This window comes from Eretmochelys imbricata, chromosome 7, assembly GCF_965152235.1.
Source record: "Eretmochelys imbricata isolate rEreImb1 chromosome 7, rEreImb1.hap1, whole genome shotgun sequence".
NCBI classification, from domain to species: Eukaryota; Metazoa; Chordata; order Testudines; family Cheloniidae; genus Eretmochelys; species Eretmochelys imbricata.
The window spans coordinates 55,976,350-56,002,833 of record NC_135578.1 but is presented as its reverse complement, the minus strand read 5'-3'; the positions used below and the strand labels follow the sequence as shown (position 1 = coordinate 56,002,833).

Here is a 26,484-nt window from a genome sequence, read left to right as displayed (position 1 = left end):
CCGGAAAGGGGCAAAGTTCAGGCCGGGGCAATTTGCTCAGACTGCAGGAGTCCAAGCCCAGAGTGGCACCGCCCCGTGAAAGCAGCTCCTGGCAGCCCTGCAGCAAGGGGAGGGGAGCGCCTGCCCTCGGGCTCCCTGCTTCCCTGCTCGGCCCCCCTGCTCGGCCCCCCAGCTCGGCTGCAGCTCTGCTCCGACCGGCCTCCCAAGGGGGCTGCGCCGGGTCCCTGGGCTGGTGGGGCCCGCGCACCCCGGAACGCGAGTGGGACCGGGACCGGGGAGGCTCCGCCCCGGCTGGTCCCGTGGCGCAGGAGGCCGGGCTCCGGAATCCCCGGGAGGCGGGGTCAGAGACGGGACTTTCCTGGGCCAGCGGGAGCGAGGAGCCGCAGGGTGAGTTTGCGGGCCTTGGATCTGGCTCCGGGCAGGGGGTTAGGGTGCTGGACTGGTGCCTGGGGCAGGTGTGTGGGGAGAGGTTGTTGGGGGGTCAGGGTGGAGTGTGGGAGAAGATCAGGGTGCTGGTTTGGCACCTGCATGGCGGGGGAGGGCGTGGATCAGGGTGTTGGTTTGGCACCGGGAGCAGGTGCCTGTGTCTAGGGGTCAGGGTGGGGGTGGATCCTGGTGCTGGACTGGTGCCTGCATATGGAGGGTGGGGGTACTAGGGGTCAGGGTGGGGTGGATCAGGGTGCTGGCCTAGCATCTGGGGCAGGGGTTGTATGTGGAGGAGTTGTTGGGGGTCAGGGTGGGGTGTGGGAGTGGATCAGGATGCTGGCTTGGCATCGGGGATAGGGGTGAGGGTATTTGGGGGGTCAGTTGACTAGTTTGGCACGTTGGGGAGGGGCACAGATTACTTTTGGATTCTTTCCTTCATTTCCAGTTATTGTCCAAGCGTGTAACAAATCCCTTTTGTTGTTATCTCGTTCCTGGCCAGTTAATTGGCGGCCTTGCCTTTCACTGTGTCATGCTTGTGTGTGTTCCGTGTTCTAGCTAAATTTGCTTCCTCCCAGAGTCCCCTCTCTCCACATGCTCTGTGTCAGAGTAAGAAGCATTTCTCTGTCTTCATCTCTTTCCTCGCTCTCCCATTTTGCACTGGTCTTTGTGCCTCTTCCTCTGTTCACTGAGTCTGTATTTGCTGAAGGTCTGCCTGTGTCTTCTATTTTCTAGTGTGCTAAAGTATTGGCTAGTGTTAACCTCTGGTTAGTGCCTGGGACAGACTAGATTGCGGGCCCAGCAGTACAGTGTAGAGTTTTGTTTCCTTGGGAATCTTAGGTCTGACTTGATTTTGTCTAGGGTTCTGTGTCAGGTCTGACCGTGAGTGGGGTTGCCAGCTCCATTGTGCTGGAGGTTGATAGTGTTGACATTGCTCTGCACAGTGTCTGGTGAGATGCCATTGTGGGGTCCTGCATTGATTCTGTTAGCGATTCCAGGCCAAATGAGGTCAATTCACAAGTAGAAAGAATGGTTTTCTATCTGCTGGCCCTGCAGACTCAGCCCGGGCTCTGAGAACCACGCTGGGATCTTTTCAGCTCCTGTATGAAAAGGATATGTGGGTAAAGCTGTGGATCCCTGTTGGTCTCGATGGACAAGCACAAGTCTAACTAACTGGAGTTTAGCACTCAGCTCTGCTAATGATGCACAAGGAAGAGTGCACAGTTCTCCCTCCTGTAGCTGTGCTGGCTCTGCAGGGAAGGCAGCAAAGGCAGGCTTGTGCTCCCCAGGGTTTTGCCAGCACCCTTTTGTGCTGTGTGTGCGTGTGTGTGGGGGGGGGAGGGGGTTGGGTGCATGTGCTGCTTTGGTTGCAATTGCACCAGAAGTGGAGGACCCCTTTTGTGTGTGCTGACAAGCTAACCCTAGTTCTGCCCTCACTGGAAGCATTCCTGTGTGCAGAGGAATTGCAGAATTTCACATGTAGAGGTGAGCATTAGTCCTATCCAGTCAGTTGCTATCAAGGTTAGGTCCAGGAGTGGAATGGGGTGAATTACAAAGTCTTTCTAGGGCTGATTGTAGGGGTCTATTGATCTCCTATGGGCAGGAAGGCTCACTGTGCTTTGTCCTGCCTCACTGGGAGGTGTTCGTCATCTGGTCTGGGTTTGAGCTGGTGAAGTAGAACTTCGTTTGGTAGTGGAGGCTTTTGGCCTTGCTCTGGAAGTTCCTAACATTTTCATCTCAATGGACTTGAAGGTCCTTTGTCATCCTAGGTCTGGGGCATGTCTTGGATCCCTTGTCAGGCCCTCCTGGGTGAGCCAGGGTGACAAGGCAGGGTGTCTAGAAGGCAGTTTATCTTTGAGTCTTTCAGTGGCAGGCTTGCATTTGGGATTGAGAAGAGCTTGCGGAGGCCACAGGTGGATTCGCTTGAGAAGGTTTGAGGGGTTCCATTCCCATCTCTCTCCTGGTTTCAAGGCACCTGGTGTCTGTCTCTAGTCCTGCGTCTGGTGGATTGGTACATGGCTTTAATTATGGTCCTATGTTTTGTGTCTGATCCCGTGTTGTAACAGTTGAAAGTATAGCCTGGGGTGCCAGACTGCTTCTCAGGTCTCTGAGCTTGTGGTTTGCAAGGGGGAAGAATCTGAGCCCGTGACTTGCCCTGGATTTTTGAGGCGAGAAGTTTCTCTCCTTGCTGGAAAGGGGTAGAATGTCTACCCTTCTCTTCAAGTGACGCTTCTGGAACCACACTTGTTGGGGAGGGACCAGCAGTGCCCTTGGTAGCTGGTAGGGAGAAACATCCCCAGATTCCTGAATAGCAGCCCAGCAATCCCCTCATGAAGAGTGGCTGAAATTTGGGATTGGGATATCCTGTGGCCGACCTGAACATGGAACAGTCCTGGAGAATCCGGGACATGTGGTAACTTGGCCGGATGCTGGATCTAGGGAAATGAAGGAGTTGCCCTGGATGGGGCAGGGAGAGCTGTGATAAATTCCATGGATGGCATGGCTGAGGGTGGCAAAGCCTGGTGATCATACATGTGGGTGGGTGGGCTTGGAGTGAATGCATCACCCACGTGCCATAGGGATTAGCCGAGAGGCAGAGCTGAAGTAGGAAGAGCTGAGGGAACCAGCTCAATGCTCTCCCTTCTCTAGGGCCCTTTATGCCCGAAGAGCTGTGCAAGCTCCACTGAAGAACAGCCACTGCCCATGAGGGAATAACCCCTTGTGGATCCCCACCCCTGGTGGTGTTTCGGGGAGATGGACCTTGTGCAATGGCCTTGGTTAGTATACTGCATCCATCGGGGGAGAGAGTGGTCTATGACTACACTGAGGAGGGGTAAATGACCATGCATCTGTTCCTGGGGGGTTGTGAAAAAGCTGGGGCGTTACTGCACTGGGAGGCTGGGCAGAGAAGGGGGCTGTGATTCTGCCCAGGAGCAGTGGGTTGGGGTTCACTAATGGTTACAAGTGAGGCCTGTGCCAGAGGTTTGACAGACTCCCTAGACAACAGGGCAAAGGAGGAAATTCCTAATAGCAACATGCTGCAGCCTTCACTGGACAAGCTACTAGAGCAGGGGTGGGCAAACTTTTTGGCCTGAGGGACACATCTGGGTATGGAAATTGTATGGCGGGCCGTGAATGCTCACGAAACTGTGGGTTGGGATGCAGGAGGGGGTGAGGGCTCTGGCTGGGGGGGTGCAGGCTCTGGGGTGGGGCTGGGGATGAGGGTTGGGGTGGAATGCTCAGGGCTGGGACCCAGGGGTTTGGAGGGCAGGAGGGGGATTAGGGCTGGGGCAGGGAGTTGGGGCATGGGAGGGGGTCAGGGCTGCAGGATCTGGGCAGCTATTACCTCAAACAGCTCCCAGAAGCAGCAGCCTGTCCCTCCTCCAGCTCCTATGTGGAGGCACGGCCAGGTGGCTCTGCACGCTGCCCTGTCTGCAGCTCCCATTGGCCCACGACCCTGCTCCCTGGTGGGAGCTCGAGGGCCAGATTAAAATGTCTGAAGAGCCAGATGTGGCCCCCAGGCCATAGTTTGCCCACCCCTGTGTTAGAGCTTAATGCACTGACTGCTTGTCTATACTAGCTGCTGGATTGGCGGGCAGCGATCGATCCAGTGGGGTTCGATTTATCGTGTCTAGTATAGACGCGATAAATCGACTGCTGAGTGGTCTCCCGTGGACTCCAGTACTCCACCAGAACGAGAAGCGCAAGCGGAGTCAACGGGAGAGCATCAGCTGTCAACTTACCGCAGTGAAGACACCGCGGTAAGTAGATCTAAGTACGTGGACTTCAGCTACGCTATTCACATAGCTGAAGTTGCGTATCTTAGATCGACGCCGCGCGGTAGTGTAGACAAGCCCTGAGAGCGAGAAGGACAGGGGAGAAACCAAGGAAGAAGCAGGCTGATATGAGAGAGGGGTGTAGACTGAGCGTGGTGCTAGGAGCCTGCATTCTCAGCCTGGCTTTAACACCTGCTCCTCTGTGGCCTCAGGCAACTCAAGGCCTTGACTTCCCTGCTCACTGAAAGGGTTTAGTACTGCCCGATTCCACAGGAGGGTTGCAAGTTGATTCTCTGTTTGTAACATGCCTTGAATCTGGAGAGAGCTGTCTGCTGGCTAAGCACTCATAGCAAAGGTACTGTCCCCGGTCCCTATGAATGCATGCCAGTCGGCAGGCCCGGATGGAGTCGCCCTGGAGGGCCGCAGGGACGGGCTCAAGTAGTACTGACTCCACTGGTGACTTGTGAACACGTGGAGGGTGGGTGAAGTTCCGGGGATGGGGGAAAGGCAATCCTAGAGCCAGTGGTCAGAGAAATTCAGGGAGGATGATGGTAGTAGGGAGAACAGATAATGGAACAAACTGTTTTAATAAGTCAATGAACAAAGCTGGTGATTTATAAGTAAAATAATTGGAGGATTAAAAAGTAGGCAGCATGGATTTGTCAGAACAAATGTAACTTCCGTCTGTGAATGGATGGAGAATTTAGGGAATGCTTTAGGCACAGTGAATGTTGGCTGTAATCAAGTCCCCTTACGTGCTCCTATGGTGAGGGGAGGGTTTGACTGCTCTGCAGTTGAGGGCTTTCATCTCCTTTTTGTCAGGTCAGGGGATCTCTCCTTGCCACACTTTCATAGTAAAACAATATTCTTCTTTGAGTGGTGGTCCCTATGGGTATTCACGATAGGGTTGCACATGCGCTCCATGCATCCACGACTGGAAGCGTGATCACTAGCTGTGTTTGTGCCCCGCACCTTCTTATGCGCTGAACCGAGGGCATAAGGGATGCTGTGGACCGCCTACCTCTCCAGTTCTTTCTGCCGCTCATGGCTCAAGATGGAACTCCAACAACTGTCTGCAGCTTCTCTAGCATTTGTGCCTCATCCCAGCCTAGTGTTTGGATGGATGACGAGCATAGAGAGTGCTTGGAGGAAGTCCAATCCAGCCTCAGTAATGGCAGAAAGCTGTCCACTTCATGGCATAGTGTTTTCTCATGGAAGAGATTATCAAGCTGGTACCAGCACTGCACAAAGCTCCACGGAACACTTACATTTCTACCTTCTTAAGTTATCTCCTCTCCTTGAAATCTTTGGGTTTACCCATTCGCTCATAGCATGTGCACCTGGCAGCAATCAATGCTTTCCACGCTCCCATAGACAACTGCTCGATATTCTCCCATCCTACAACCATGAGATTTCTGAGAGGTCTTGTCAGAACCTTCCCTTCAGTATTGGCATTAGCTCCTAACTGGGACGTTAACCTAGTGCTGCTGGCTCTTATGAATCTGCCATTTGAGCCATTGGCCTCCTGGTCCCTTCTCTATCTATCCCTGAAAGTAGCCTTCCCAATGGCAATCACTAGGAGAGCAGGGGAGCTTGCAGTTCATATGAACTTGTTTGTAGGGAAAGAACAAGTTAAAAATTACTTAGGTAAGTTAGATGTCTTCAAGTTACCAGGGCCGGATGAAATGCATCCTAGAATATTCAAGGAGCTGACTGAGGAGATATCTGAAGCATTAGCGATTGCCTTTGAAAGGACATGGAAGATGGGTGAGATTCCAAAAGACTGGAAAAGGCCGAATATAGTGCCAATCCATAAAAAGGGGAATAAGGACAACCTGGGGAATTACAGACCAGCTTAACTTCTGTACCCGGAAAGATAATGGAGCAAATAATCAAGCAATCAATTTGCAAACACCTAGATGATACTAAGGTGATAAGTAACAGATCCAAGTTAGCATGGATTTATCAAGAACAAATTGTGTCAAACCAACCTGATAATTTTCTTTGACAGGGTAATAAGCCTTGTGGATGGGGTGCAGCAGTAGATGTGGTATATCTTGACTTTAGTAAGACTTTTGATGTTATCTCGCATAGACCTTCTCATAAACAAAGTAGGGAAATACAACCTAGATGGAGCTACTATAAGGTGGGTGCATAACTGATTGGAAAACCGGTCCCAGAGAGTAGTTATCAGTGATTCACAGTCAAGCTGGAAGGGCATAACGAGTGGGTCCTGCAGGGATCAGTTCAGGGTTCGGTTCTGTTCAATATGTTAATCAGTGATTTAGATAATGGCATAGAGAATACACTTATAAAGTTTGAGGACTATACCAAGCTGGGATGGGTTGCAAGCGCTTTGGAGGATAGGATTAAAATTCAAAATAATCTGAAGAAATGGTCTGAAGTAAATAGGATGAAATTCAATAAGGACAAATGCAAAGTACTCCACTTAGGAAGGAACAATCAGTTGCACAATTTTCCGTAGAGCGGGAAATGGGAAATGACTGCCTAGGAAGGAGTACTGCAGAAAGGGATCTGGGGGTTATAGTGGATCACAAGCTAAATATGAATCAACAGTGTAACACTGTTGCAAAAAAAGCAAACCTCATTCTGGGATGTATTAGTGGGAGTGTTGTAAGCAAGACACGAGAAGTAATTCTTCCACTCCACTCCACACTGATTAGGCCTCAGCTGGAGTATTGGGTCCAGTTCTGGGCGTCACATTTCAGGAAAGATGTGGACAAATTGGAGAAAGTCCAGAAAAGAGCAACAAAAATGATGAAAGGTCTAGAAAACATGACCTGTGAGGGAAGTTTGAAAAAATTAGGTGGGTTTAGTGTGGAGAAGAGAAGACTGAGGGGGGACATGATAATAGTTTTCAAGTACATAAAAAGTTGTTACAAGGAGGAGGGAGAAAAATTGTTCTCTTGAACCTCTGAGGAGAGGACAAGAAGCAATGGGCTTAAATTGCAGCAAGGAGGGTTTAGGTTGGACATTGGGAAAAACTTCCTGTCAGGGTAGTTAAGCACTGGAATAAATTGCCTAGGACAGAGGTTCTCAAACTGTGGTCCGTGGACCACCAGTAGTCCACGAGCTCCATTCAGGTGGTCCGCGGATAGTTCCCTCTGAGGTGCACACCTGGGTGGCTGCACACAAGAGAATGAAGTGCCATCCACCTAATTAGTGTAGGCGTGGCTCCACTAATTAGGTGTCTGGACCCTGGAGAAGACGTAAGGTGAGGTGGTGGCCTTGGTGGGAATAGGGAGTAGGTTGGAGGGGGCAGTGGGGTGAGAAGAGGGGATGGGGGGAATTTAGGACGTGCAGGGCTGTGGTGGCCAGAGAAAGAGGCAACTTTCCCCAGCTTCAGGGCTGCGGCTGCTGGGGAGAGATGGCCATCCTTCCCAGTCCCAGCTCGGGGGCTGCCACGGCAGGGGAGAGAGGGAGAGACCCCCCCCCACTCCTTCCCAGCCCCAGCTCGGGGGCTGCTGTGGTGGGGGAGAGAGGACACATCCATCGCATTAGAAAGGTAAGACTACTGATATGAAAATATGAGTTGTGTGCTTTTATTTGTTGAACAAAAAAAGCTCATTATTATTAAGTTTTTTTTATATAGCACTTTTATCCAAAGCGCTTTACAATAGTTAGCTAACGGTACAAACAACATTTGGAAAGATCATTAAGTGGTCCGCTGAGAGCCTCAGCAATTTTCAAGTGGTCCACCAAAAAAAATTTTGAGAACCATTGGCCTAGGGAAGTTGTGGAATCTCCGTCATTGGAGATTTTTAAGAGCAGGTTAGACAAACACCTGTCAGGGATGGTCTATAATACTTAGTCCTGCCTTGCATGCAGGGGACTGGACTAGAAGACCTCTTGTGGTCCCTTCCAGTCCTGCAATTCTATGATGGACCCTGTATGGTATTCCATATGGATAAAGTGTCCCTAAGGGTATATCCCAAGTTCATCACAAAGGTTCTCTCTGAATTCCACCTGAATCAGTCCGTCCATCTGCCGGTATTCTACCGGAAACCTCATGCCACCCGGGAAGTTCCCCTATGCAGGGGACTAGACTAGATGACCTCTCCAGGTCCCTTCTAGTCCTACAATTCTATGATTCTAAGTTAGGAAACTTCATTCCTGGGATGTTTGGCACAGCGGTCTTCGCACCCTCGTCCTCAGTGAGTACTGCAGTGAATACCCATGGGGAGCACACATCCGAGAGAACTCCAGTTACTATAAAATAAGTAGCTTTCCCTTTACCATGAAAAACATTGAACGCAGTCGTTCTTGGTGTCCAAGTGGGATCCTGTTGGGTCTTTGCTGCTCCTGTACTTGCTGTTAGTTATTGCATGAACTCTTTGGAGGACAGAGTAGAGGGTTGGCCAGGTGAATCTGTGTAGGATAGGTTGAAAATACAGCAGGATGCTGATAAATAAGACATGAGCTGAGATCACTGTTAAGATATCCAGTAAAGATAAATGGTGAGGAGGCCCCATAGGAGGGGTAAGATGCACAGATAGGAGAGGAATAGCTAGTTCTACGCATACGTCAGGTACTTCAGCAATGGATCTGGGACTGTGCATCATCCCCTGTGTCTGCGTCTCTGAAACATCCATCCCTGTAGCCTCTGGGCGCTCTTACGGTATACATCTCGTGCATGGGATGCATTCCGCTCCCTCCTGGAGGATGATAAACTGTATGAGTCAGCATGTTGAGAAGCGGCTGCAAAAATATTACCTGGAATACAGGGTCATATTCATAGGAGCTGCAAGTGTGAAACAGTTAATCAGCTTTACTTGGCACTGGCAGGCCCTTAATTGGAGCTGTGTGTTTGGTTTTGGACAGTCAGAGCAGCAGTTGCTGTGCTATCCTGCAGAGGGCGCTATGTGGCTGTCAGGCTCTCAGTTGCCCTGCCAGCTCTCCCAAGGGGCTCCAGGCGCTTGCTCTATCCGTGCAAAATAGGCCAGGGAAATGAAATTCTTCTGGCAAGTTTGATGTTGTAGCTCTCGGCACCTGTATCACACCCAGAACTCAGTAGCTGGACTCCTGGCTCTCTGTATTCTCCATGCCTAGGAGCTCACCCCAGCCTCAAAATGTGTATCTTACCAGAGGTAAATTGTCACTTTGCAGGTGGATGGGGAGGAAAATTGCTTACAAAGGGAAGTAACTAGATAGTGTATGTCTGGGAAGCAGAGACCAGGGGATCAAGGACAGGAGATGGCACATCAGGCACCAGATGGAAAAGGATGCTGCTCCAGGCTGCGTATCGTCTTCTGGTTTTGTAGTCTCTTTCATCCTGAAGGAACCCAAAGTGCTTACACAGGCTGCATCACTGAAATCCAACCATTTCTAGCGTGTAGCGCAGCCCTACCCTTGCTTTCTGTAGAATAGCAAATTAAGGTCTCTGGCCTTATCTTCAAGGAGCACCATGGCCTGGGCCCAGGGTATCTAAAAGAGCATAAAATGCCAGATGAAGATCGTGGTTGACAACCTGGCTCCTCTGGCAAAGTGGAACTCTCTATGATAAGGGTAAAGCTTGTCTGGGCAGGAGCCAGACTTTTTCCAAGGCTGGCCCAAGACTGTGGAATGAACTCCCCCGGGATCTAAGGACCATCCCAGACCCCCCCCACCACCACCGCCTTCTGCTCCAAGAGCCAGGTGCATTTCTTTGACCTGCCTTCTCTAATATGGAGCAATACATGTGTGTAGATGATAAAATATTCCAAAAGAATATTCCATGGCACACAACTGCGTGACAGATGTTAGTACGTCACTCAGTGCACTGCTGGAAGGCACTCAGGAGAATCTCCGTAGAATAAAACAACGGATGGGGGAAATCCATTTTCCCCAAGGACATTGGTGCAACCCACCCACTATCCTTTATGAAAAATTGCAGCGGTCCTTTAATTTCCATACAGTGCAGACAGCCTATCAGCCTATGGATCAGGCAGCCAAGCCTGTTGTGATGGGCTGGCCTAGATCTGACTTGCTGGAGATTGTCTCCCCCAATTTCAGAGCAAGGTGAGGGGGTGGCCATAATATGCTACCCCGTGCTCTGTGGCACCCGTAATCTTCTGTTGAGCAGCCGCTGAGTCCCAGGCTTGCTTTGTGATGCTGGAATCTTCCTGCAGCCAAATAGCCCTGATCCTTCTCAGACTCCTAACTGCATCCCCAGAGGTTTCTACAGAGGTCCCCTCCCCATGAACAGCATCTCTTTGTAGTGCTTCCATGCGACAAGGCTGGCTGGTTGGGCTGTGGAAGAGTTTGACAAGGCTCGTAGACTCGGGAGTGAAAGTGCAGCTACAGGGCCCCACTTTGGCCATGCATTCAGGGCAGCCTGTGGTTAGACCTTGAGCAGAGGGAAAATCTCCTTGAAAAGTTCATCCTCCCTTTGACTTCTGAAGAAAATGAGTCACTGACTGTGCAATCCCCTTCCTTCCCCTCACTTTCCCCCACGCACCCAAAATCCCCAGAGTGGGACCTGCCAGCAGCCAGTGATTCAGAAATTCATGGTATGAGAGCGCTGAAGAATCAGAAACATGCCCCTATCACTGAATGGTGGGGAGAAACCAATCTGGAAAAGGACTAGATGGTGCTGGGGGCTCCACTTTGATCCTGGCCCACATCTGCAGTACCACTTCCTGGCCATTCACATCTCTGATGGTGTCTGTCCCGTGGGCAGGACTTGAGCTCCGTCGCTGGCAGTGGCAGCAGAAGCCAAGGGCCAAGCTCGCCATGGAGACCAACTCTTTCCTCACCCTGCATACGGAGGGGAGAGTCACTGGCACAGGGTGTGGGGGAAGTTTGCCCCGCTGCTGCCCCGGCTGTACCTATTCTAGACTTAGACCGAGACCCTCTGTTTCCAGCCCTGCACTCTTCAGCAGCCCTGACTTGCCATTAACACCCCCTCCTCCATGGCTGGTTTAGATGTGACCAGTTCTGAGTGTCTCGACTCCGACTGTCCGGAAGCAGGAGCTGTTAAGGGGGTCGTGTCTGAAGGGGTGGGGAGGACAACCAGGACCTGGCTTGGAAGAGGACTGGCTGTGGTGCACTGTCTCAGTGCTTAGAGTGGGGTGAGGGGGGACAGTGGCAGTGGTGCAAAGGATGGGGCCACGGGCAGGTGGCTTTGGAGCAAGGCCGCTTTTTGGGGAGGGGGGAGCAGTGCCAGTTAGCTCTGAGCACAGAGGGTGTTCTATCCATATGAAGCTATTGACAGCAGGTCTCAGGGAGGAGGGGGAGGATTTGAGCTGCACCCTGCCCCCTGAGCTCAAGGTCAGTTGCATGTACATAGGGCTGGTCTGAGATGTGTTCTTAGCAGTCTTGTGTTGTGTTACCTTGTGAAGGCTTCTGTGTCTTTGGAGGGGCAATTCATGGGGAACGGACCTGTGGAGCTGGGCATAAGAAGGTGTTATCCCTGTTGCCTTTCATCGCCAAGGATCCCAAAACACTTGACAATCTCGCCACCTCTGAAATGCAGCCACCTCTGGGGTGGAGGGGCCCTCCAGCTGGAACGTAGCATGCTGCACACCAGCAGGAGAGAAGAGGGGACTTAGGTGGAGGGGGCAGGGGCAAACCCATGACGCGATAGAAAGGGCCATGGAATCTTTGCTGGGCTCTCCGGCAGAGCCTGGTGCTGGGATAGCTACTCAGAGCAGAAGCGAGAGTTGGCAGTGGGGAAAGCAGGCAGGTTGCTGGAGTTTCCAGCCTAGGTCAGGGCCAACCCCATCTCTGTGTCTCTGCAGAGCCCTTGGAGTGACTGACTGACTGATTGTGAATCTCTTGCCGCTCGAGGTGAAAACTCCCTCTGTGTTTCAGAAGGATAGGAAATGGTTTGCATAGCTCTCCCCAGCACCGCCCCCTGGGGTCACACAGCCAGCCTGGCAGCATTGTGGCAAGCTGGCTACTCCTTTGGACTGGCACCTGACTAAGGGGTGTGTGTGTGTGTGTGGAGGGGCTCAGACTGTGTGTGTGTGTAGGTGTTCACAGACTTTGGGATGTGTGCAGAGGAGTCGATGTTCCGGACTAGTACACGACTAAGGTAGGGGGGGGTGTGCACATGCAGGGGCTCAGACTGTGTGTGGAGGGGAGTCAGTGTGTGATTAGTGTAAACAGTGGGGTGGCGTTCGGTGTGTATGTGGGGTGAGGGTAACTGGAGGGATGAGTTGCAGCATGTTGTGAATAGGGCAGGGAGTGGGAGGGAGTCAGGGAATGGTGCATTTTTGTGTGTGGGGGGGAAGTTTTAGGGCAGTGTGTGCAGGGGTTAGTGTGTATGATGGAGGAGGAGTTGGGTGGTGTGTGTAGAAAGGCTGGGGGGAGTCTGGGTGCATGTGTGTATAGGGGGTGTGGAGGGAGCCTTTCTGGCTGAGGAGTGGGGGAAGTTAGTGGGGTGGCTGTGGGGAGTTCGGGAGGTACTGGAGAGTTGCCTCTCAGGGCAGGCAGTGGAGAGTTGGCAGAGTGCCGGGGGGCGGGAGGCAGGATCTGGGTTGGGGGAGGTGGCAGGGTGCCAGGGGGGGGAGGGGGAGGATCTGGGTTGGGGGAGGTGGCAGGGTGCCGGGGGGGGGGGGAGGAGGCAGGCAGGATCTGGGTTGGGGGAGGTGGCAGGGTGCCGGGGGGGGGGGAGGAGGCGGGCAGGATCTGGGTTGGGGGAGGTGGCAGGGTGCCGGGGGGGGGGGGAGGAGGCGGGCAGGATCTGGGGTGGGGGAGGTGGCAGGGTGCCGGGGGGGGGGGGGAGGAGGCGGGCAGGATCTGGGTTGGGGGAGGTGGCAGGGTGCCGGGGGGGGGGGGAGGAGGCGGGCAGGATCTGGGTTGGGGGAGGTGGCAGGGTGCCGGGGGGGGGGGAGGAGGCGGGCAGGATCTGGGTTGGGGGAGGTGGCAGGGTGCCGGGGGGGGGGGGAGGAGGCGGGCAGGATCTGGGGTGGGGGAGGTGGCAGGGTGCCGGGGGGGGGGGGAGGAGGCGGGCAGGATCTGGGTTGGGGGAGGTGGCAGGGTGCCGGGGGGGGGGGGGGAGGCGGGCAGGATCTGGGTGGGGGAGGTGGCAGGGTGCCGGGGGGGGGGGGGAGGAGGCGGGCAGGATCTGGGTTGGGGGAGGTGGCAGGGTGCCGGGGGGGGGGAGGAGGCGGGCAGGATCTGGGTTGGGGGAGGTGGCAGGGTGCCGGGGGGGGGGAGGAGGCGGGCAGGATCTGGGTTGGGGGAGGTGGCAGGGTGCCGGGGGGGGGGAGGAGGCGGGCAGGATCTGGGTTGGGGGAGGTGGCAGGGTGCCGGGGGGGGGGGAGGAGGCGGGCAGGATCTGGGTTGGGGGAGGTGGCTGGGAGCGGCAGGAGTTTGTGGGGTGCTGGGAAGTGCCAGAGCTAGGGACAGGCAGCGGGGGGAGTCCAGGAGTCTGCTCGGGGGGCAGGGGGACTTAGTGGGAACAGGACGAAGGGGCCTGGCTGGGGGGCCGGGAGTGCCCGGGGTAGTGGCCCCAGGGACTGGGCAGTGGGGAGTCCAGGGGGTGCTGAGGGTCTGCTTGGGGCAGCCGGGTACCGGGGAGCGGCCCCGCGGGGCGGGGGGAGTTAGCGGGAGTCGGGCCGGGATACGGGGAGTTACCGGGCTCGGGCCGGGGGAGTGGCCCCGCGGGGCGGGGGCGGGCCGGGCCGGTGACGCGCGGGCCCGTCATTTCCAGCCCCGGGCTGGGTTTCTAGGGACTTTCCGGGCGGCGCGGCCCCAACTTTCCTGCCCCCCCCCCCGCCCCGCTCCGCTCCCCCCGCCCCGCCCCGCTCCGCTCCTCTCAGCGCTCGCCTCTCTCGCAGGCCCGGCCCAGGTCCCGGTCCCGCAGTGCAGCCCGGCTCCGCCATGGACGAGCCCTACAACGCGGTGAGTCCCGGCCGCCTCTCGGCCCGGGGGGTCCCGCTCGGGCCCGCTCTGGGTTGGGGGAGGGGGCTCGGGAGACGGTCTCGCCTGGGCCCGCTCTGGGGTGGGGGGCTGGGGCTTGGCCGGGGGCGGGGAGCTCGCTTGGGCTGGCTCTGGTTTGGGGGAGGGTCTCGCTTGGGCTGGCTCTGGGGCTTGGCCGGGGGGGGAGGGGGGGGGGCTCGCTTGGGCTGGCTCTGGGGTGGGTGTTGGGGTGTGGCCCCCAAAGGGGCTGCATCTGGGTTGGGGGTGGCACTTCAGTGCCTGGCTCAAGGGAGGGGGTCCCCCCTCTTGGTCTGCCGTGTGGGAGTGCACCCTCCTCCCTGCATCCCAGGTGCCAGCAGGATCTCACTCTCCGCTCTCCCCCTCTCCTTCTCCATAAAGTGCCTGGATGGGATCGACTATGACGACTTCCAGTTCAGCTCCCACATGATGGAGCAGAAGGAACCGCTGATGGAGACGGGTAAGGTCCTGGCCCAGCGCTCGCTCAGGGTGGCGGTGGGTGTGTGTGTGTGTGAGTGTGAGGGAGCTGCCTCATTCCAGGCGCCTCACCCACAGACACAGAGCGCAAGGAGCCCAGGGAGAGGGGAATTCCCGAGGAGCTGGCTCACGTCACATCGTTTCTCAAGCTGACCAGGATCCTGGGTCAGAGTGGCAGGGAGTGAATTCTGCTTGGAGTGGCAGGAATTCCCCACTCAACTGTGGGGAGCCTGCTGTACGTGCCTGGCTGCAGTCTCACGCATGGGGTTGGCCTGCAGTCAGTTCCTGGGGGTCCCCATCCCTCCCTATGTGATCTTAGGGCTCTTGTGAGTGGGGAGGCCTGGTCTGTCTCCTTTCCTCCTCAGCACGGCTCTTACCCCCCATTAATGCTGCTTCCAGAAACAATGTTACCCCACAGCTGCTGTGGGACCCCTCCCTGGCTCTGCCACAGGGCACAGGTGAACTGACCTCCAGCATTGACCCTGCCTCCCCCTCAGCCACCGTTGGGTTTTAAACCATTGGCACCCACATGCAGACGCATTCTTCACTTGGTGTCTTTCCTTTCTCTTTTCCAGCCGAAGGTCCGTATCTCATCATCATCGAGCAGCCCAAACAGGTGAGGACTCTGTGGACCATCTCTCACTGGGTAGCTGTGAGCTCCCCACAGGCAGCATCTCCTCACTTATTCCCCACAGTGCCTCCTGCTAGAAGAACCTGGGGTAGGAGTAGCTGTGAGTTTCCCTGGCCAGTGCTCTCATGCCATCCCCCCCAGTGATCAGTAATGTGTGTATTAGGTTGGTAACTCGACTGTCTGTAGCATGAAATGTGGGTTTTTTCCCCTGATTGCCCAGTGTGTTGGGGCTATTTGGCTGCGCGGCTCTGCTGTGCAGTGACCTGGTGTTCTGGTTCTGCAGCGCGGGTTCCGGTTCCGGTACGGCTGTGAAGGCCCCTCACATGGTGGGTTGCCCGGAGCATCCAGTGAGAAGGGACGCAAGACTTACCCCACTGTCAAGGTGAGTGTCATGCGAGTAGGAGATGGTGCTGCTCTGCGTGGCCGTGGGTACCTGGGGTTACCCGCAGCATCTTGTCTGCATGTGCAGAGGTGACTGCTCTGGGGCTTTGAGGAGGCGTGTGAGTCTCTGTGGAGATATTAAGAAAGCCCTGTATGTTCGTGGTGCTGAGAACAGGACTTGTTCCTTCCCCGAGGGGCTTGCAAGAGGTTGAGGGGGAGTGTGACCCCGGGGGAGCTGTCAGCAGAGGCAGTGCTGCAACAAAGCGGGGCGGTGACCCCAGCGATAGAATGCCATGGGGAGGGGGATGGAGGTTGCAGGCCTGTGCAACACGCCTGCCGGGGAGGAACGCTCTGACCTTCTCTCATCCCCCTTCTCCCATCAGATCTGCAACTACGGAGGCGTGGCACGGATCGAGGTGGACTTGGTGACCCACAGCGACCCTCCACGAGTGCATGCTCACAGCCTGGTGGGGAAGCAGTGCAACGAGGCTGGCAATTGCATCGTGACCGTGGGACCTAAGGACATGACGGCACAGTACGTACTGGTGCCTAAGGCTAGGGAAGGCTTGCTCGAGCACCTGGCCAGAAGCCTGTCTGCGACTGAGTGGGTACCGAGTGGTGTCAGTGTTACTCTGATTGTCTCTGTTAAGCTGTTGTGCTGAGCAGATAGAACAGCTGTCCTCAGCACCACTCCATCCCCGTGGGATCTTCTCTGGCTCTTAGCTTGCCATCCTCTGCAGGTGTCCTGATGGCTAGCAGCGACAGTAGCATATTCCATGGACTTCACTTCTCATGCTTTGCACTAGGCAGCCCTTGAGCCCCAGCCCTCTGCTTTCTAGGCAGTGCCTTATCCACCTTCACAAATGCCTAGCCCACGTGGAAAGGGCTTATCCGCTAATCCGTCGCATGAAACTACCTGGCAAACCTTGTGTCATTGCCGAGGCAGGTAGAGCTCATAGCTGGCTGTAGCTGTCTTTCCTCACAGCTGGGCCGAGGCAGGGGCTATATGTGTGGTTCTCCTGGATATTAAGCTTCTTGGTCTCTAGCCCTAGTAGCTTTCATTAAAAATCCAGTTCATGGCTTGTCTACAGTCTACCTGCCCTAGCCTGCGCCCTGTTGACACATGTTAACGGTTTCTTAGAGTGCTTTGATCTGCTCCTCTTTGAATCAGGACGAGATCAAAGCACATTAGTGGACTGGACATGGACTGTTAGACCTGCGGCAGGCTAGTGTGGGTTAGATTCAGATGCCTTTGTCTGACTCGATCTGCATCCCTCCCAAATCAGTGCTGTGTCCTCATACTTGCCAGGAGTATGACCTCACTCGCAGACCTGCATGTCTAATCTCCACACCAGGTAAAGCTACTGACTGTCTGGCCTTTCCCTAGAATGCCACTGTCTGTACACTGGCGTCAGACTGACCCTTTCCCAACTGCTTTGGATGTCTTCTGCATCGAGGCTCCCTTAAATAGCCACCTCCTTGCTCCCTAATCTCCCATCTTACCCTGAACCCACTGGCTACCCAGTGCTTTACCTCCCTTTGTCTTCTTTAGCTTTGTTTCAGTGGCTAGCATCCACCTCTCCTCCCTCGTGCTATAGCTGGTGGGCAGGCTGCTCCTCCCCACTCTCCTGTGTTTACTCTCTGATTGTCCCTTGGGCTCCTCTCTCTCAGATTCAACAACCTTGGGGTGCTCCACGTGACCAAGAAGAACATGATGGAGATCATGAAGGATAAGCTGAAGCAGCAGAAGATACGCAATAGAAATCAGGCACTGACCGGTGAGGGCTCTTCCATGGTGGAGCCAGGTGCTCTGGGCACAGGCAGCAAGGAAGGGTGCCCAGTAGGACTGAGAGGTGCAGGACAGGCTGCAGGGAATTGCAGCAGGGGGAGGGGAGAGGAGAGGAAGGCTGCAGGGGACATGGGTCTGGCATATGTTGCAAGGAGGGAAGGGCCAGGGAATCAAGGTCGGGGGACCAAGAAATGGGTTGTAGAGGATCTAGTGACTCTGAGGATCTGGAGTGGGCCTGACCCCTTGCACAGTCTGCAGGGGAGCTGCACAGACTCGGGGGTGGGCTGATACAGCATGCAGGAGGGATGCATTGGTGTAGGCTGTGTACTGGTGTGGGGGAGGGAGGGCTCTGGGGGCTCTGAGCCAGAGTCCTTTCCTGTTGCCAGGCGGTCTGTAACCCAGATTTCTGCTCCCTCTCTCATGCAGAGTCTGAGCTGCGTGAGATTGAGGTGGAGGCAAAGGAGCTGAAGAAGGTGATGGACCTGAGCATCGTGCGCCTCCGTTTCACTGCCTACCTCCGTGACAGCAATGGGAACTTCACGCTGCCCCTCAACCCTGTCATCTCAGACCCGATTCACGACAGCAGTAAGTGCTGGCACTGGCCAGACCCAATGGCACCTGCCGCTGCTCCAAGACGCAGCGGATTTAACATGCCCAGCGCCTCCTGGAGGGAAAGATGCTTTGTGTGTACCTGGAACTCCAATGGCCCAGAACTGATCGTGGGCTCTGCTCAACCCAGCTCCCCTCTCACAGTGCAGGAAGTGGCCAGCAGGAAATGTGGCTGGTGCCCCCTCCCTAGCCTTACCAGGATAAGCAGGGAGCTATACTCAGGCTGGGGACCTCCTCAGGGCACGTCTTTGCTGGACCCTGAACTTGCCCATTGAGTGTCCTTGTTGGGAATCCTCATTTGGCAGCTTGGTGGGGCATTTCCCTTGAACCCACTAATTTGAGCTAAGGGGTGTTTCCCTTGGGCTGTGTTGCCAGTGGGTGGGCTCAATTGTGGCAAGTGAGTGCTTGTTCTCCCCAGCACCCCTGATGGGAGCAAGGAGCTGCTCCCTGTGTGGCATGCTGGGGGGAAGGGAGGATGGTGGATGAGTCACAGATCAGGAACTTTGCCATGACTCATGTTTGACTCTCTGGAGATTTCCCTGACACTTTCTCCCCGTTCCCACCCCTCCCCACTGCATTACTGCCGTGCATCCCTAGGACTGGGCAGTGCGTTTGCTGAGCTCTAAACGCTTTCCTCTCCACAGAGTCACCTGGGGCTTCCAACCTGAAGATCTCACGGATGGATAAGACGGCTGGCTCGGTGCGGGGAGGGGACGAGGTCTACTTGCTGTGCGATAAAGTTCAGAAAGGTAAGGAGCCTTCCAGCAGCCAGTTGGGTTCTTTGCTGTCATTCTGCCCCCCCCACACCCAAAACCCACCTGGGCGTGCTTATGTGCTGCTCCTTCTGGAGGTTGGGAGCGAGTTATTGTGTGTGGTCTCGGGCTCTCTCAGCACCCCGTGTTTTGGAAGGATGCTCTGAGGAACTCCCTCTTTCCCGTCTGGCTGAGCCTTTTGTGGAGCCAGACTGGCTGGACAGCAGGCTGAGTCTTGGGTCGATGACCAGGTTGGTGGCGGGGTGGGTGAGCTGAGAGAACCCGGAGGCGGAGGCAGAGGCAGTGGGGGAAGATGCATGTGTTTCTGGCCCGGCCTGCCAGGGAGTAGGGGGTGCAGCCTGAGATGGATTGGGTTGTGAGGTGAGAGCCCATCTGAACCATATAGTTATTTAACATAACCCCACGACGGGCCTACCTCTGCCCCGTTCCCCTGTGAGCACGCTGTCTCCAAGGCCTGCAGTTACTTGGAGCCATTTTTGTTCATCCTTGCCGAAGCTTGCCTCCTAGACCAGGCTGCTCTGGGGTGGTGGTTGGGGTCAGGGCCATGTGGTGCCTTGCACCTGGGGAGACAGAGGAGGATAAGGATAGTGGCTGGGAATACTGAGCTGCTCTGGTTCTAAGGCAGCTGTGGGAGAGGAGGAGGAAGCAGGGTCCTTGAGCTATGTGGGAGGAGTCAGGCCGGCTGGGCGCTGCCGGAGCCCCCATGGTAACTGTCCCCCTTCCCCCCCACCCCCGCAGATGACATCGAGGTGCGGTTCTACGAGGATGATGAGAACGGCTGGCAGGCCTTCGGGGACTTCTCCCCTACGGATGTTCACAAGCAGGTGCAGTGGGCAGGATGGGGGCAGGGCTGCTGTCTGCGTGGAGAGTTGGGGAAGGGCCTTGTGCCACCTGAGTGGCATGAGGGTTTTGCGGCGGCTGGCACTTCGTTCTGCCTGCTGGGCTGGAGATGCATGATTGCCAGGGTGGTGGGATCCTGGGGGTGGCCAGGCTGTACTGCTGAGGTTGCCGTGGGGAGGGTGGGGCTGTGGAGGTGGCACTAGTGCATAACTCCCTCTCCTGGGTTGCCTGCAGTACGCCATCGTCTTCCGCACGCCGCCCTACCACAAGCCCAAGATCGAACGCCCCGTCACTGTCTTCCTGCAGCTGAAGCGGAAGCGTGGGGGGGACGTGAGCGACTCCAAGCAGTTCACCTACTACCCAGTGGTGGAAGGTGAGTGGTGCTTGGTTTGGGGGGGGCGGCTCTCCAGGTTGACTTGGCTGGGCTTGGAGCCACTGTCTGCTTGCACTGAGCCCCGGGGAGGAGCTTGCAGCTGCCAGGGAAGTGCTGTCCTAGCACAGGTCGGGCTTGTTCCTGGCTCTGATCCTCCCCCATGTGTCTTGCCTGCAGATAAGGAGGAGGTGGAGAGGAAGCGGAAGAAGGTGCTGCCTCAGTTCCCCCAGCACTTTGGTGGGGGCTCACACATGGGAGGGGCCGGCGGGGGAAGCAGTGGCTTTGGCTCTGGTGGAGGTGAGTTGAGCTGTTCCCTGCTGTGGGGAGTTATGGCAGGGCAAATTACTCATCCCAGGCTGGCCTGGGAGACCCCAACCCTCCTGAGCTGCCTCAGAGCCAACAGCAGCAGTATGGGGGGGCTGGCATTCCCCCAGATCCTGCCTTTGTCACAGGTCTTTCCTTCTTGGTCTACAGGTGGAAATCTAAACTATCCATACTCCTCGGGGCTGACTTACAACAACATCTACTCATCTGGCCCCCACCCTGTGGGCGGCTACCAAGGTGGGGTGCAGATGACCAGGGCCACCAAGATGGAAGAGGAAGAGGAGGGGAATGGCAAGCACCTGCCTGCGGAGACTGGGAAGCAGCCCTGCCCTCCAGAGGACAGCCACTGGCAGGAGCTGCATCACCATGGTATGGTGGGTGGGGAGATGGCGAGGGAAGGGCTGATCCTTGGGATAGGTTGAAAGAGGGGTCTAAGGCACTCTGTGTGTGTTGCGGGGGAGGCGGTGGGGGGGAAGAGGTGTTCACAGGCTGTTGGCAGAATGGAGGACTGGCAATTCCAGTTAGGTGGGTGGCTCTTGCTGGTCCCTGAGCTGTCTGTCCAGGGGCCGACTACCGGCTTTGCTTTCCAGCCCAGCTCTGCAGCATGAGGATGCTGGCTCTGGCTCAGCGTAGCGCCCATGCCCTGCTGGACTATTCAGTCACTGCTGACCCACGCATGCTGCTGGCCGTGCAGCGGCACCTGGCTGCCTCCCAGGATGAGAACGGAGACACGTGAGTCCTCAGGGAACGGGGGTGAGGGGCTTGAGGACAGCACCAGCTGTGGAGGGCTCTGGTATTGTGTGGGGGCTTGTGCTGGGCCTGTGCCCTTACAGCTTTTGCACGATCCTTTCCACTCTGTCTCTGGAGACTCCCCAATGGACCCTCCTCCTTGGGGATGGGCAGATCCAGCTCTGGCCAGGACTCTACAGAGCCCTGCTCTGGCACGTGGAGTCTAGGCCAAACCAGCTAGCTCCCTCTTCCCCAGGAGAAGACGTGTCTCTCTGGCGCCTCCACATTGCTCCGTAGCCTTGAGCCAGCTCCCTTTTTGGCTCAGGAAGCCAAAGCTCCTTCCATGCAGGGCGTGGGACCAGGTCATGTGGAATTCATTTCCCCCCTGGAGCTGGGTAGGGCCACAGATGGTGGCTTAGGGCTCCATAGGGTGCAGGACCTGTGCAGCCTCACACTGATTGATGGTCACTGGGAGCAGGGATCTGCTGGGACGGCCAGCATGGAGGAACAATGGGAAGGGAGTTTGGGGCTGGGGCATGCATGGGGCCTGGGGAGGGGGCATGCAGCCCAGCTGGGCAGCACAGTGCCGGCTCACCACAGTGAGTGGCCGCTGAGATGCTGCTCTGAGCTCGCCATTCCCTCCCTGCCCACAGGCCTTTGCATCTTGCCATCATCCATGAGCAGACGACTGTGATCGAGCAGCTGATCCAGGTCATCCTCAGCATCCCCAACCAGCAGATCATCAATGTGGCCAACCATTTGCAGCAGGTACAGTGACCCCATCTGCTCCCGAGGCATCTCCCAGGATTCCTGCCATTCCATGGATGATGAAGGGCTGTTGTGACCCTCTAGCTGGAGCCATCCTCTTCCCATCCCTCTGCTCGCAGAGCATGACCCCAAGCTCCCCAGGCCATGGCAGATACTGCCAGAGGCCTGGCTTGCCAATGCCGGGAGCCCCGTTCTTTCAAGCTGGCTGCCTCTGGGTGTGTCCCCCGGGGGAGGCAGGCTCTTTGGTCTGTAAACCGCGTATCCCAGGTTGGGCTGAAGCACCCCCCGCTTGCCGGAGGGAGATCAGGCTGCGTTGTCGGTGTGGAACGTGTCAGTGTGGTGGGCAGGCTGGGGGCTCCTGCTGTGAGAGCAAAGGCAGTGGGGCTGTCGGCTCGAGAGTATCCCGCTGCTCTTGGCCCCCTGTTGAGCTAGCTGTTCTCCTCCCAGACTCCCTTGCACCTGGCAGTTATCACCAAGCAGCACCAGGTGGTGAGGTTACTGCTGCAGGCCCAGGCAGACCCCACCCTGCTGGATCGCTACGGCAACTCGCTGCTGCACCTGGCACTCCAGACAGGCGATGAGGCCATGCTGAAGACGTTGCTGGGGCACCTGGACTCCTCCGGCCCCTGTCTACTCAGCACACCCAATTATCATGGTGAGAGGGGACCCCGGGGAGGGGAGAGCTCGGGATGGGATGATACTGAGCAAAGGGCAGACTGGCTCTCAGCAGGGCTCTGCCTCCTGGTGGGCTGGACTTCCAAGAAGGGGCCAGAAGCCCCAAAGCTGGCCTGGATCCTGTAGGTCACTGGTTCAAATCCAGGCTTAGTGGCCTGTGTGAAATGAGATAGGGAGGGTCCCTGCAGCCCACCCCCACCTCACAGAAGTTGCTTGTCCTGGTACATGAATCTCCGAGCCCTTGGCAATGGCCACATGTCTGCATCGCGAAAGGCCCTTGCCAGCGTGGGCCAGAGGCCGAACTCCCTCTGGGGCAGGGCAGGGCTGGGGGAAGCTTGCCCTGCTGGGGGAACACGTCCTCCTTGTGGGGCAAGTTGAGGGGGTGACAGCCCCCTGCTGGTGCTAAAGCTTGCTCCCCGTTCCAGGCTTGCTCCCCGTGCACCTGGCTGTGAGGGTGAAGAGCCTGGCCTGCCTGGACTTGCTGGTGAGGATGGGAGCAGACGTGAATGCCGTGGAGCGGCAAGGTGGCCGGACGCCCCTGCACCTGGCCGTGGAGATGGAGAACCTCAACGTGGCTGGCCACCTGGTTAAGAAGGTACAGGGCAGGGAGCCCTCTAGCTCCAGGGTGTCCGGGAGTGTGTGTGGGGGATGGGGTCAAGGTTCCCAGCTCTGGTCTGCCTGGAGGCTGGGCTCTTGGGATGAGAATGGCAGCTTCCTCGGTTGGGCTGCAGGGGGGCCCATGGTGTTGGTGTGGGATTGGGCAGCGGGTTCAGAAGTGCCCCCGACTGTCTTGTGCTGGCTCGGTTGGTTGCCCTTGGAGCTTGTATGTGGTTTCAGCACATAGGCTGGCGTGCCAGCAGGCCTGCCTGTGCGGCGTGATTGCCTGGCCCTTCTGTGCGGGGCAGGGCTTGTACCTGTCCCCGGGCTCTCTGCTGCCCAGAGAGCACATGGCTGCGCTAGACCAACCAGTGTTCCCCCATGGCGCTGCGCCCGGCATGCAGGGGCTGCGACTGTTCTCGGTGCGGTGCTGCTGCCTGTTCCTCATTGGCTCTTGCATTTCTCTCTAGCTGGGAGCGGATGTCAATGCTCGGACGTTTGCTGGAAACACCCCTCTGCACCTGGCTGCAGGCCTGGGCTCCCCCACCCTCACCAAAATGCTCATCAAAGCAGGTAGCTCCTCTCTGCTCCCCTGCACTGGCAATCACAGCAGCCCTTGCTGCTGCCTGCTGGAGCTGTGCTGGGTGCTTTGCAGCATAATGAGGCAGGCTCTTCCCTGATGCCGCAGTGTCTGGCCCTCCCACCAACCCACTGCTTCCAGAGGAGGGCTAATGGGTGGGCTCTCTGCTTGTGGTACTGGCCCAGCCAGTGGGAGGTGGCAGATGGAGGCCAGCTGAGGTACAGACAGAAGTGGTAACTCCAGCAGAGGGCGCTCTGTTGGCTGGGCTGGGGGTGACCTCTGGGGCGAATGAGATCTGAAGTGATGCTGTGAGATCCTTCCGCTGCATATGCTGGGCCAGGCCAGTTGCCCCAAATCCTGGCCCAAGGAGAGGGATGTGAAATGGAAGCCGAGGCCTGAAAAGCTAGGCTGCCTAATGGGGGCACTGGGGAGGGCGTGTGAACGACCATCCCTGGACTGAGTCCCAGCCCCACAGTGGAGACGGGCGACTTGAAGGAGGTGTGGGCACTGGGATCTGAGCCAGCCGTGGCCTGGGCAGGTGGGAGGGGCCAAATCCTCTTCTGGGTACCATGCTGTCTGGGCTCTGACCGCACCCCCGTCTCCAGGAGGGGATGTCCTCTGTGAGAACGATGAGCCGGTGAGGTCGTCCTCGTCTGAAGCCAGCAGCGACACGGACAGTGGGCCTGAGGAGCAGGAGGCAGACATGGAGCTGGGAGATTCGGACACAGAGCGCACAGATACCAGCACCGCTGCTGAGCACAGAAGCAGGGAGCCTGGCCCTCGGGGCGCAAGGCAGCGGCGGAGACACACACCGCTTGACTTAACCAGGAGCCACAAGGTACAGAGCATCAGAGGTTAAACCAGGGGAACTGGAGTCCCAAGAGCATGGGTCTCCCTTTGTGGGTTGGCTTTGGGGAGGGAGCTGCCCTGCGAGGGAGCAGTGGGTCCCAGAGTGCTGGCTGGGCACGTAAGTCTGGCAGCTCTGCCATCCCTCCAGCTGCTGAATCCCATCAAAAGAAGCTAAAGGACAAATGTTTCGCTCTTCCGTGGCAGGCATTGGCACCGCGGTGTTGTGTGAGGTGGGGTCCCAGAGACACTCCTGGGATGTGGGGCTCTCTATGAGATGATAGACACGGGTCTGAGGGGCGTATGGCTCTGGGGGCTGGTCTGACCAGAGTTCTGGCGAGGCCAGTGCCAGGTTCCAAGGTGGGTGTTGGGCTCTGTAAGGGCCGGTGCAGGAATGCTGGCCCCCCTGTCAATGGCTGCTTCCCACCCTGAAGGCTGCACCTGCATTCTGTGCAGTAGTGGGTGTTCCTGTTGCCCAGGCCACCTGGGGGCCCTGCTCAGCCCTTGGTCCACATGGAAGCCTCGGGTAGGGGGCTGGTGGCAGAGCTGGGAGTGGGGAGAGGAGTGTTTGCCCTCCAGGCTCCTCTGCACTGCAGCCCCTTGAACCTGCAGCTCTGGCAGGGTGGGGTCCCAGGACCTTCTCCTGGGCCTGTGGTGCTGTCGGGGGCCAGCAGAGCAGCAGCGTGTGGGCTCGCTCCCTGCCCCTGCTCTCCCCCCACACTAGTGCTCCCACTCCCTGCATCTTCTCTGGGGAGTGCTGGGAGCCCCACTCTGCTGGGGGAGCTCAGCCTGCGCTTGTGAGCCCAGTGAGGGAATGGGGGGGGAACAGGCTGTGGGGATGCTTCCGGGACACAGCTCAGGAGTCTTGTATGCATCTCTCCCAGGTGCGGCAGATCTTGCTGCATGCCTCGCTGCAGGGCCCGGAGTCGGAGCAGCCTGCTGCCCCCAGGCCAGGTGAGCAGCCCCCTCCCTTGCTGGGTTTCCCCTAGTCACACCCCTCCCTTCTGGGGGTTGAGCATGCTGGGATGGCAGCGCGGTGTCTGGGCGGGGCTGGGCCCATCGATGGGCTCACGTGTTTCTCCCCATCCAGGGACCACCCTGTCACTCGACAGCAACACCCTGCAGGGCCTGGAGCAGTTACTGAACCAGGACCGCAGCGGCTCGGACTGGACTGAGCTGGCCCAGAGACTGGGCCTGCGCAGTCTGGTGGAGACGTACAAGGACACAGCCTCCCCCAGCGGGAGCCTCCTGCTCAGTTATGAGGTGAGTCCCCCCTGCGGGGAACCCCTCTCCTCTCCTTGGCCCCCTTGCCGAGCCCACTCTCACTGCCTTCTCTCCCAAGCTCGCTGGCGGCAGCCTGGGGGGCTTGATGGAGGCACTGGACTCCATGGGGCTCAGCGAGGGAGTGAGGATGCTTCGCAAAGCAGAGACGGCTGACAAGCTGCAAAGCACAGGTAAGGGCTGGGGCAGGCCCGGGGGCCAGCAGCGCACACCTAGTGTCTCAGACCTCTCCCTAGGGCTGCCGCTCAGGAGGGGCCCGACTGCCCTTGTTACCATGCTGGCTCTTTTCTTTGCAGAGCTCAAGGAGGACAGTGCCTATGGGAGCGAGTCAGTGGAGGAGGAGCAGCCGCCGGCCCCACCGCAGAAGTTGCACCCGCTGCCCTCTGCTGAGCTGCTTGGTGAGCCCCCTCACAGCCAGCAGCAGCAGGTGCATTGACCTGCCGGTGCCTCCCTCTGGTCCCGGGGTAGCCCGGCTGTGACTGACACTTTGGAGGGAAAGAGCTGCGGCAGGCTCGGAGCCCCCGCACTGCCCACGGATTGAATACAAGTGCCTCTTGGCCCCAGAATGGGCTGCCCATGCCTCTTCGACTCTCCTCTGGTAGGGCTGGCCGCAGCCTGGCAGGCCCTGCTGTGCAGAACCCAGCCCCCTCTCTGCTCTTATTTAAAGATCCCTCATCAGGTTTCTTGGTTTAGGTGAATAAAGGGTGTGACTCCTAGAATGTTTTCA

At 57.2% G+C, this 26,484-nt stretch overlaps 1 protein-coding gene across 3 annotated transcripts; it reads left to right on the top strand.

Annotated features, from left to right (window-relative positions):
- The first annotated feature begins 325 nt into the window (after positions 1-325).
- NFKB2 (nuclear factor kappa B subunit 2) lies at positions 326-26,484 on the top strand. Of its 3 annotated transcripts, none has more exons than XM_077821721.1 (23): positions 326-387; positions 13,985-14,048; positions 14,466-14,544; positions 15,137-15,177; positions 15,476-15,574; positions 15,957-16,108; positions 17,245-17,351; positions 17,789-17,947; positions 18,616-18,720; positions 19,483-19,568; positions 19,819-19,957; positions 20,135-20,254; positions 20,432-20,650; positions 20,872-21,013; positions 21,664-21,778; positions 22,226-22,433; positions 22,879-23,048; positions 23,521-23,623; positions 24,236-24,468; positions 25,361-25,430; positions 25,567-25,739; positions 25,819-25,930; positions 26,054-26,484. In XM_077821721.1, exons 2-23 carry the CDS (start codon positions 14,028-14,030, stop codon positions 26,191-26,193), a joined length of 2,793 nt encoding a protein of 930 aa, XP_077677847.1. In that variant the 5' UTR covers positions 326-387; positions 13,985-14,027; the 3' UTR covers positions 26,194-26,484. The 3 variants fall into 3 exon arrangements, with proteins under 3 accessions (XP_077677847.1, XP_077677848.1, XP_077677846.1); XM_077821722.1 differs by lacking the exon at positions 326-387 and adding an exon at positions 11,938-11,987; XM_077821720.1 differs by lacking the exon at positions 326-387 and adding an exon at positions 12,194-12,234.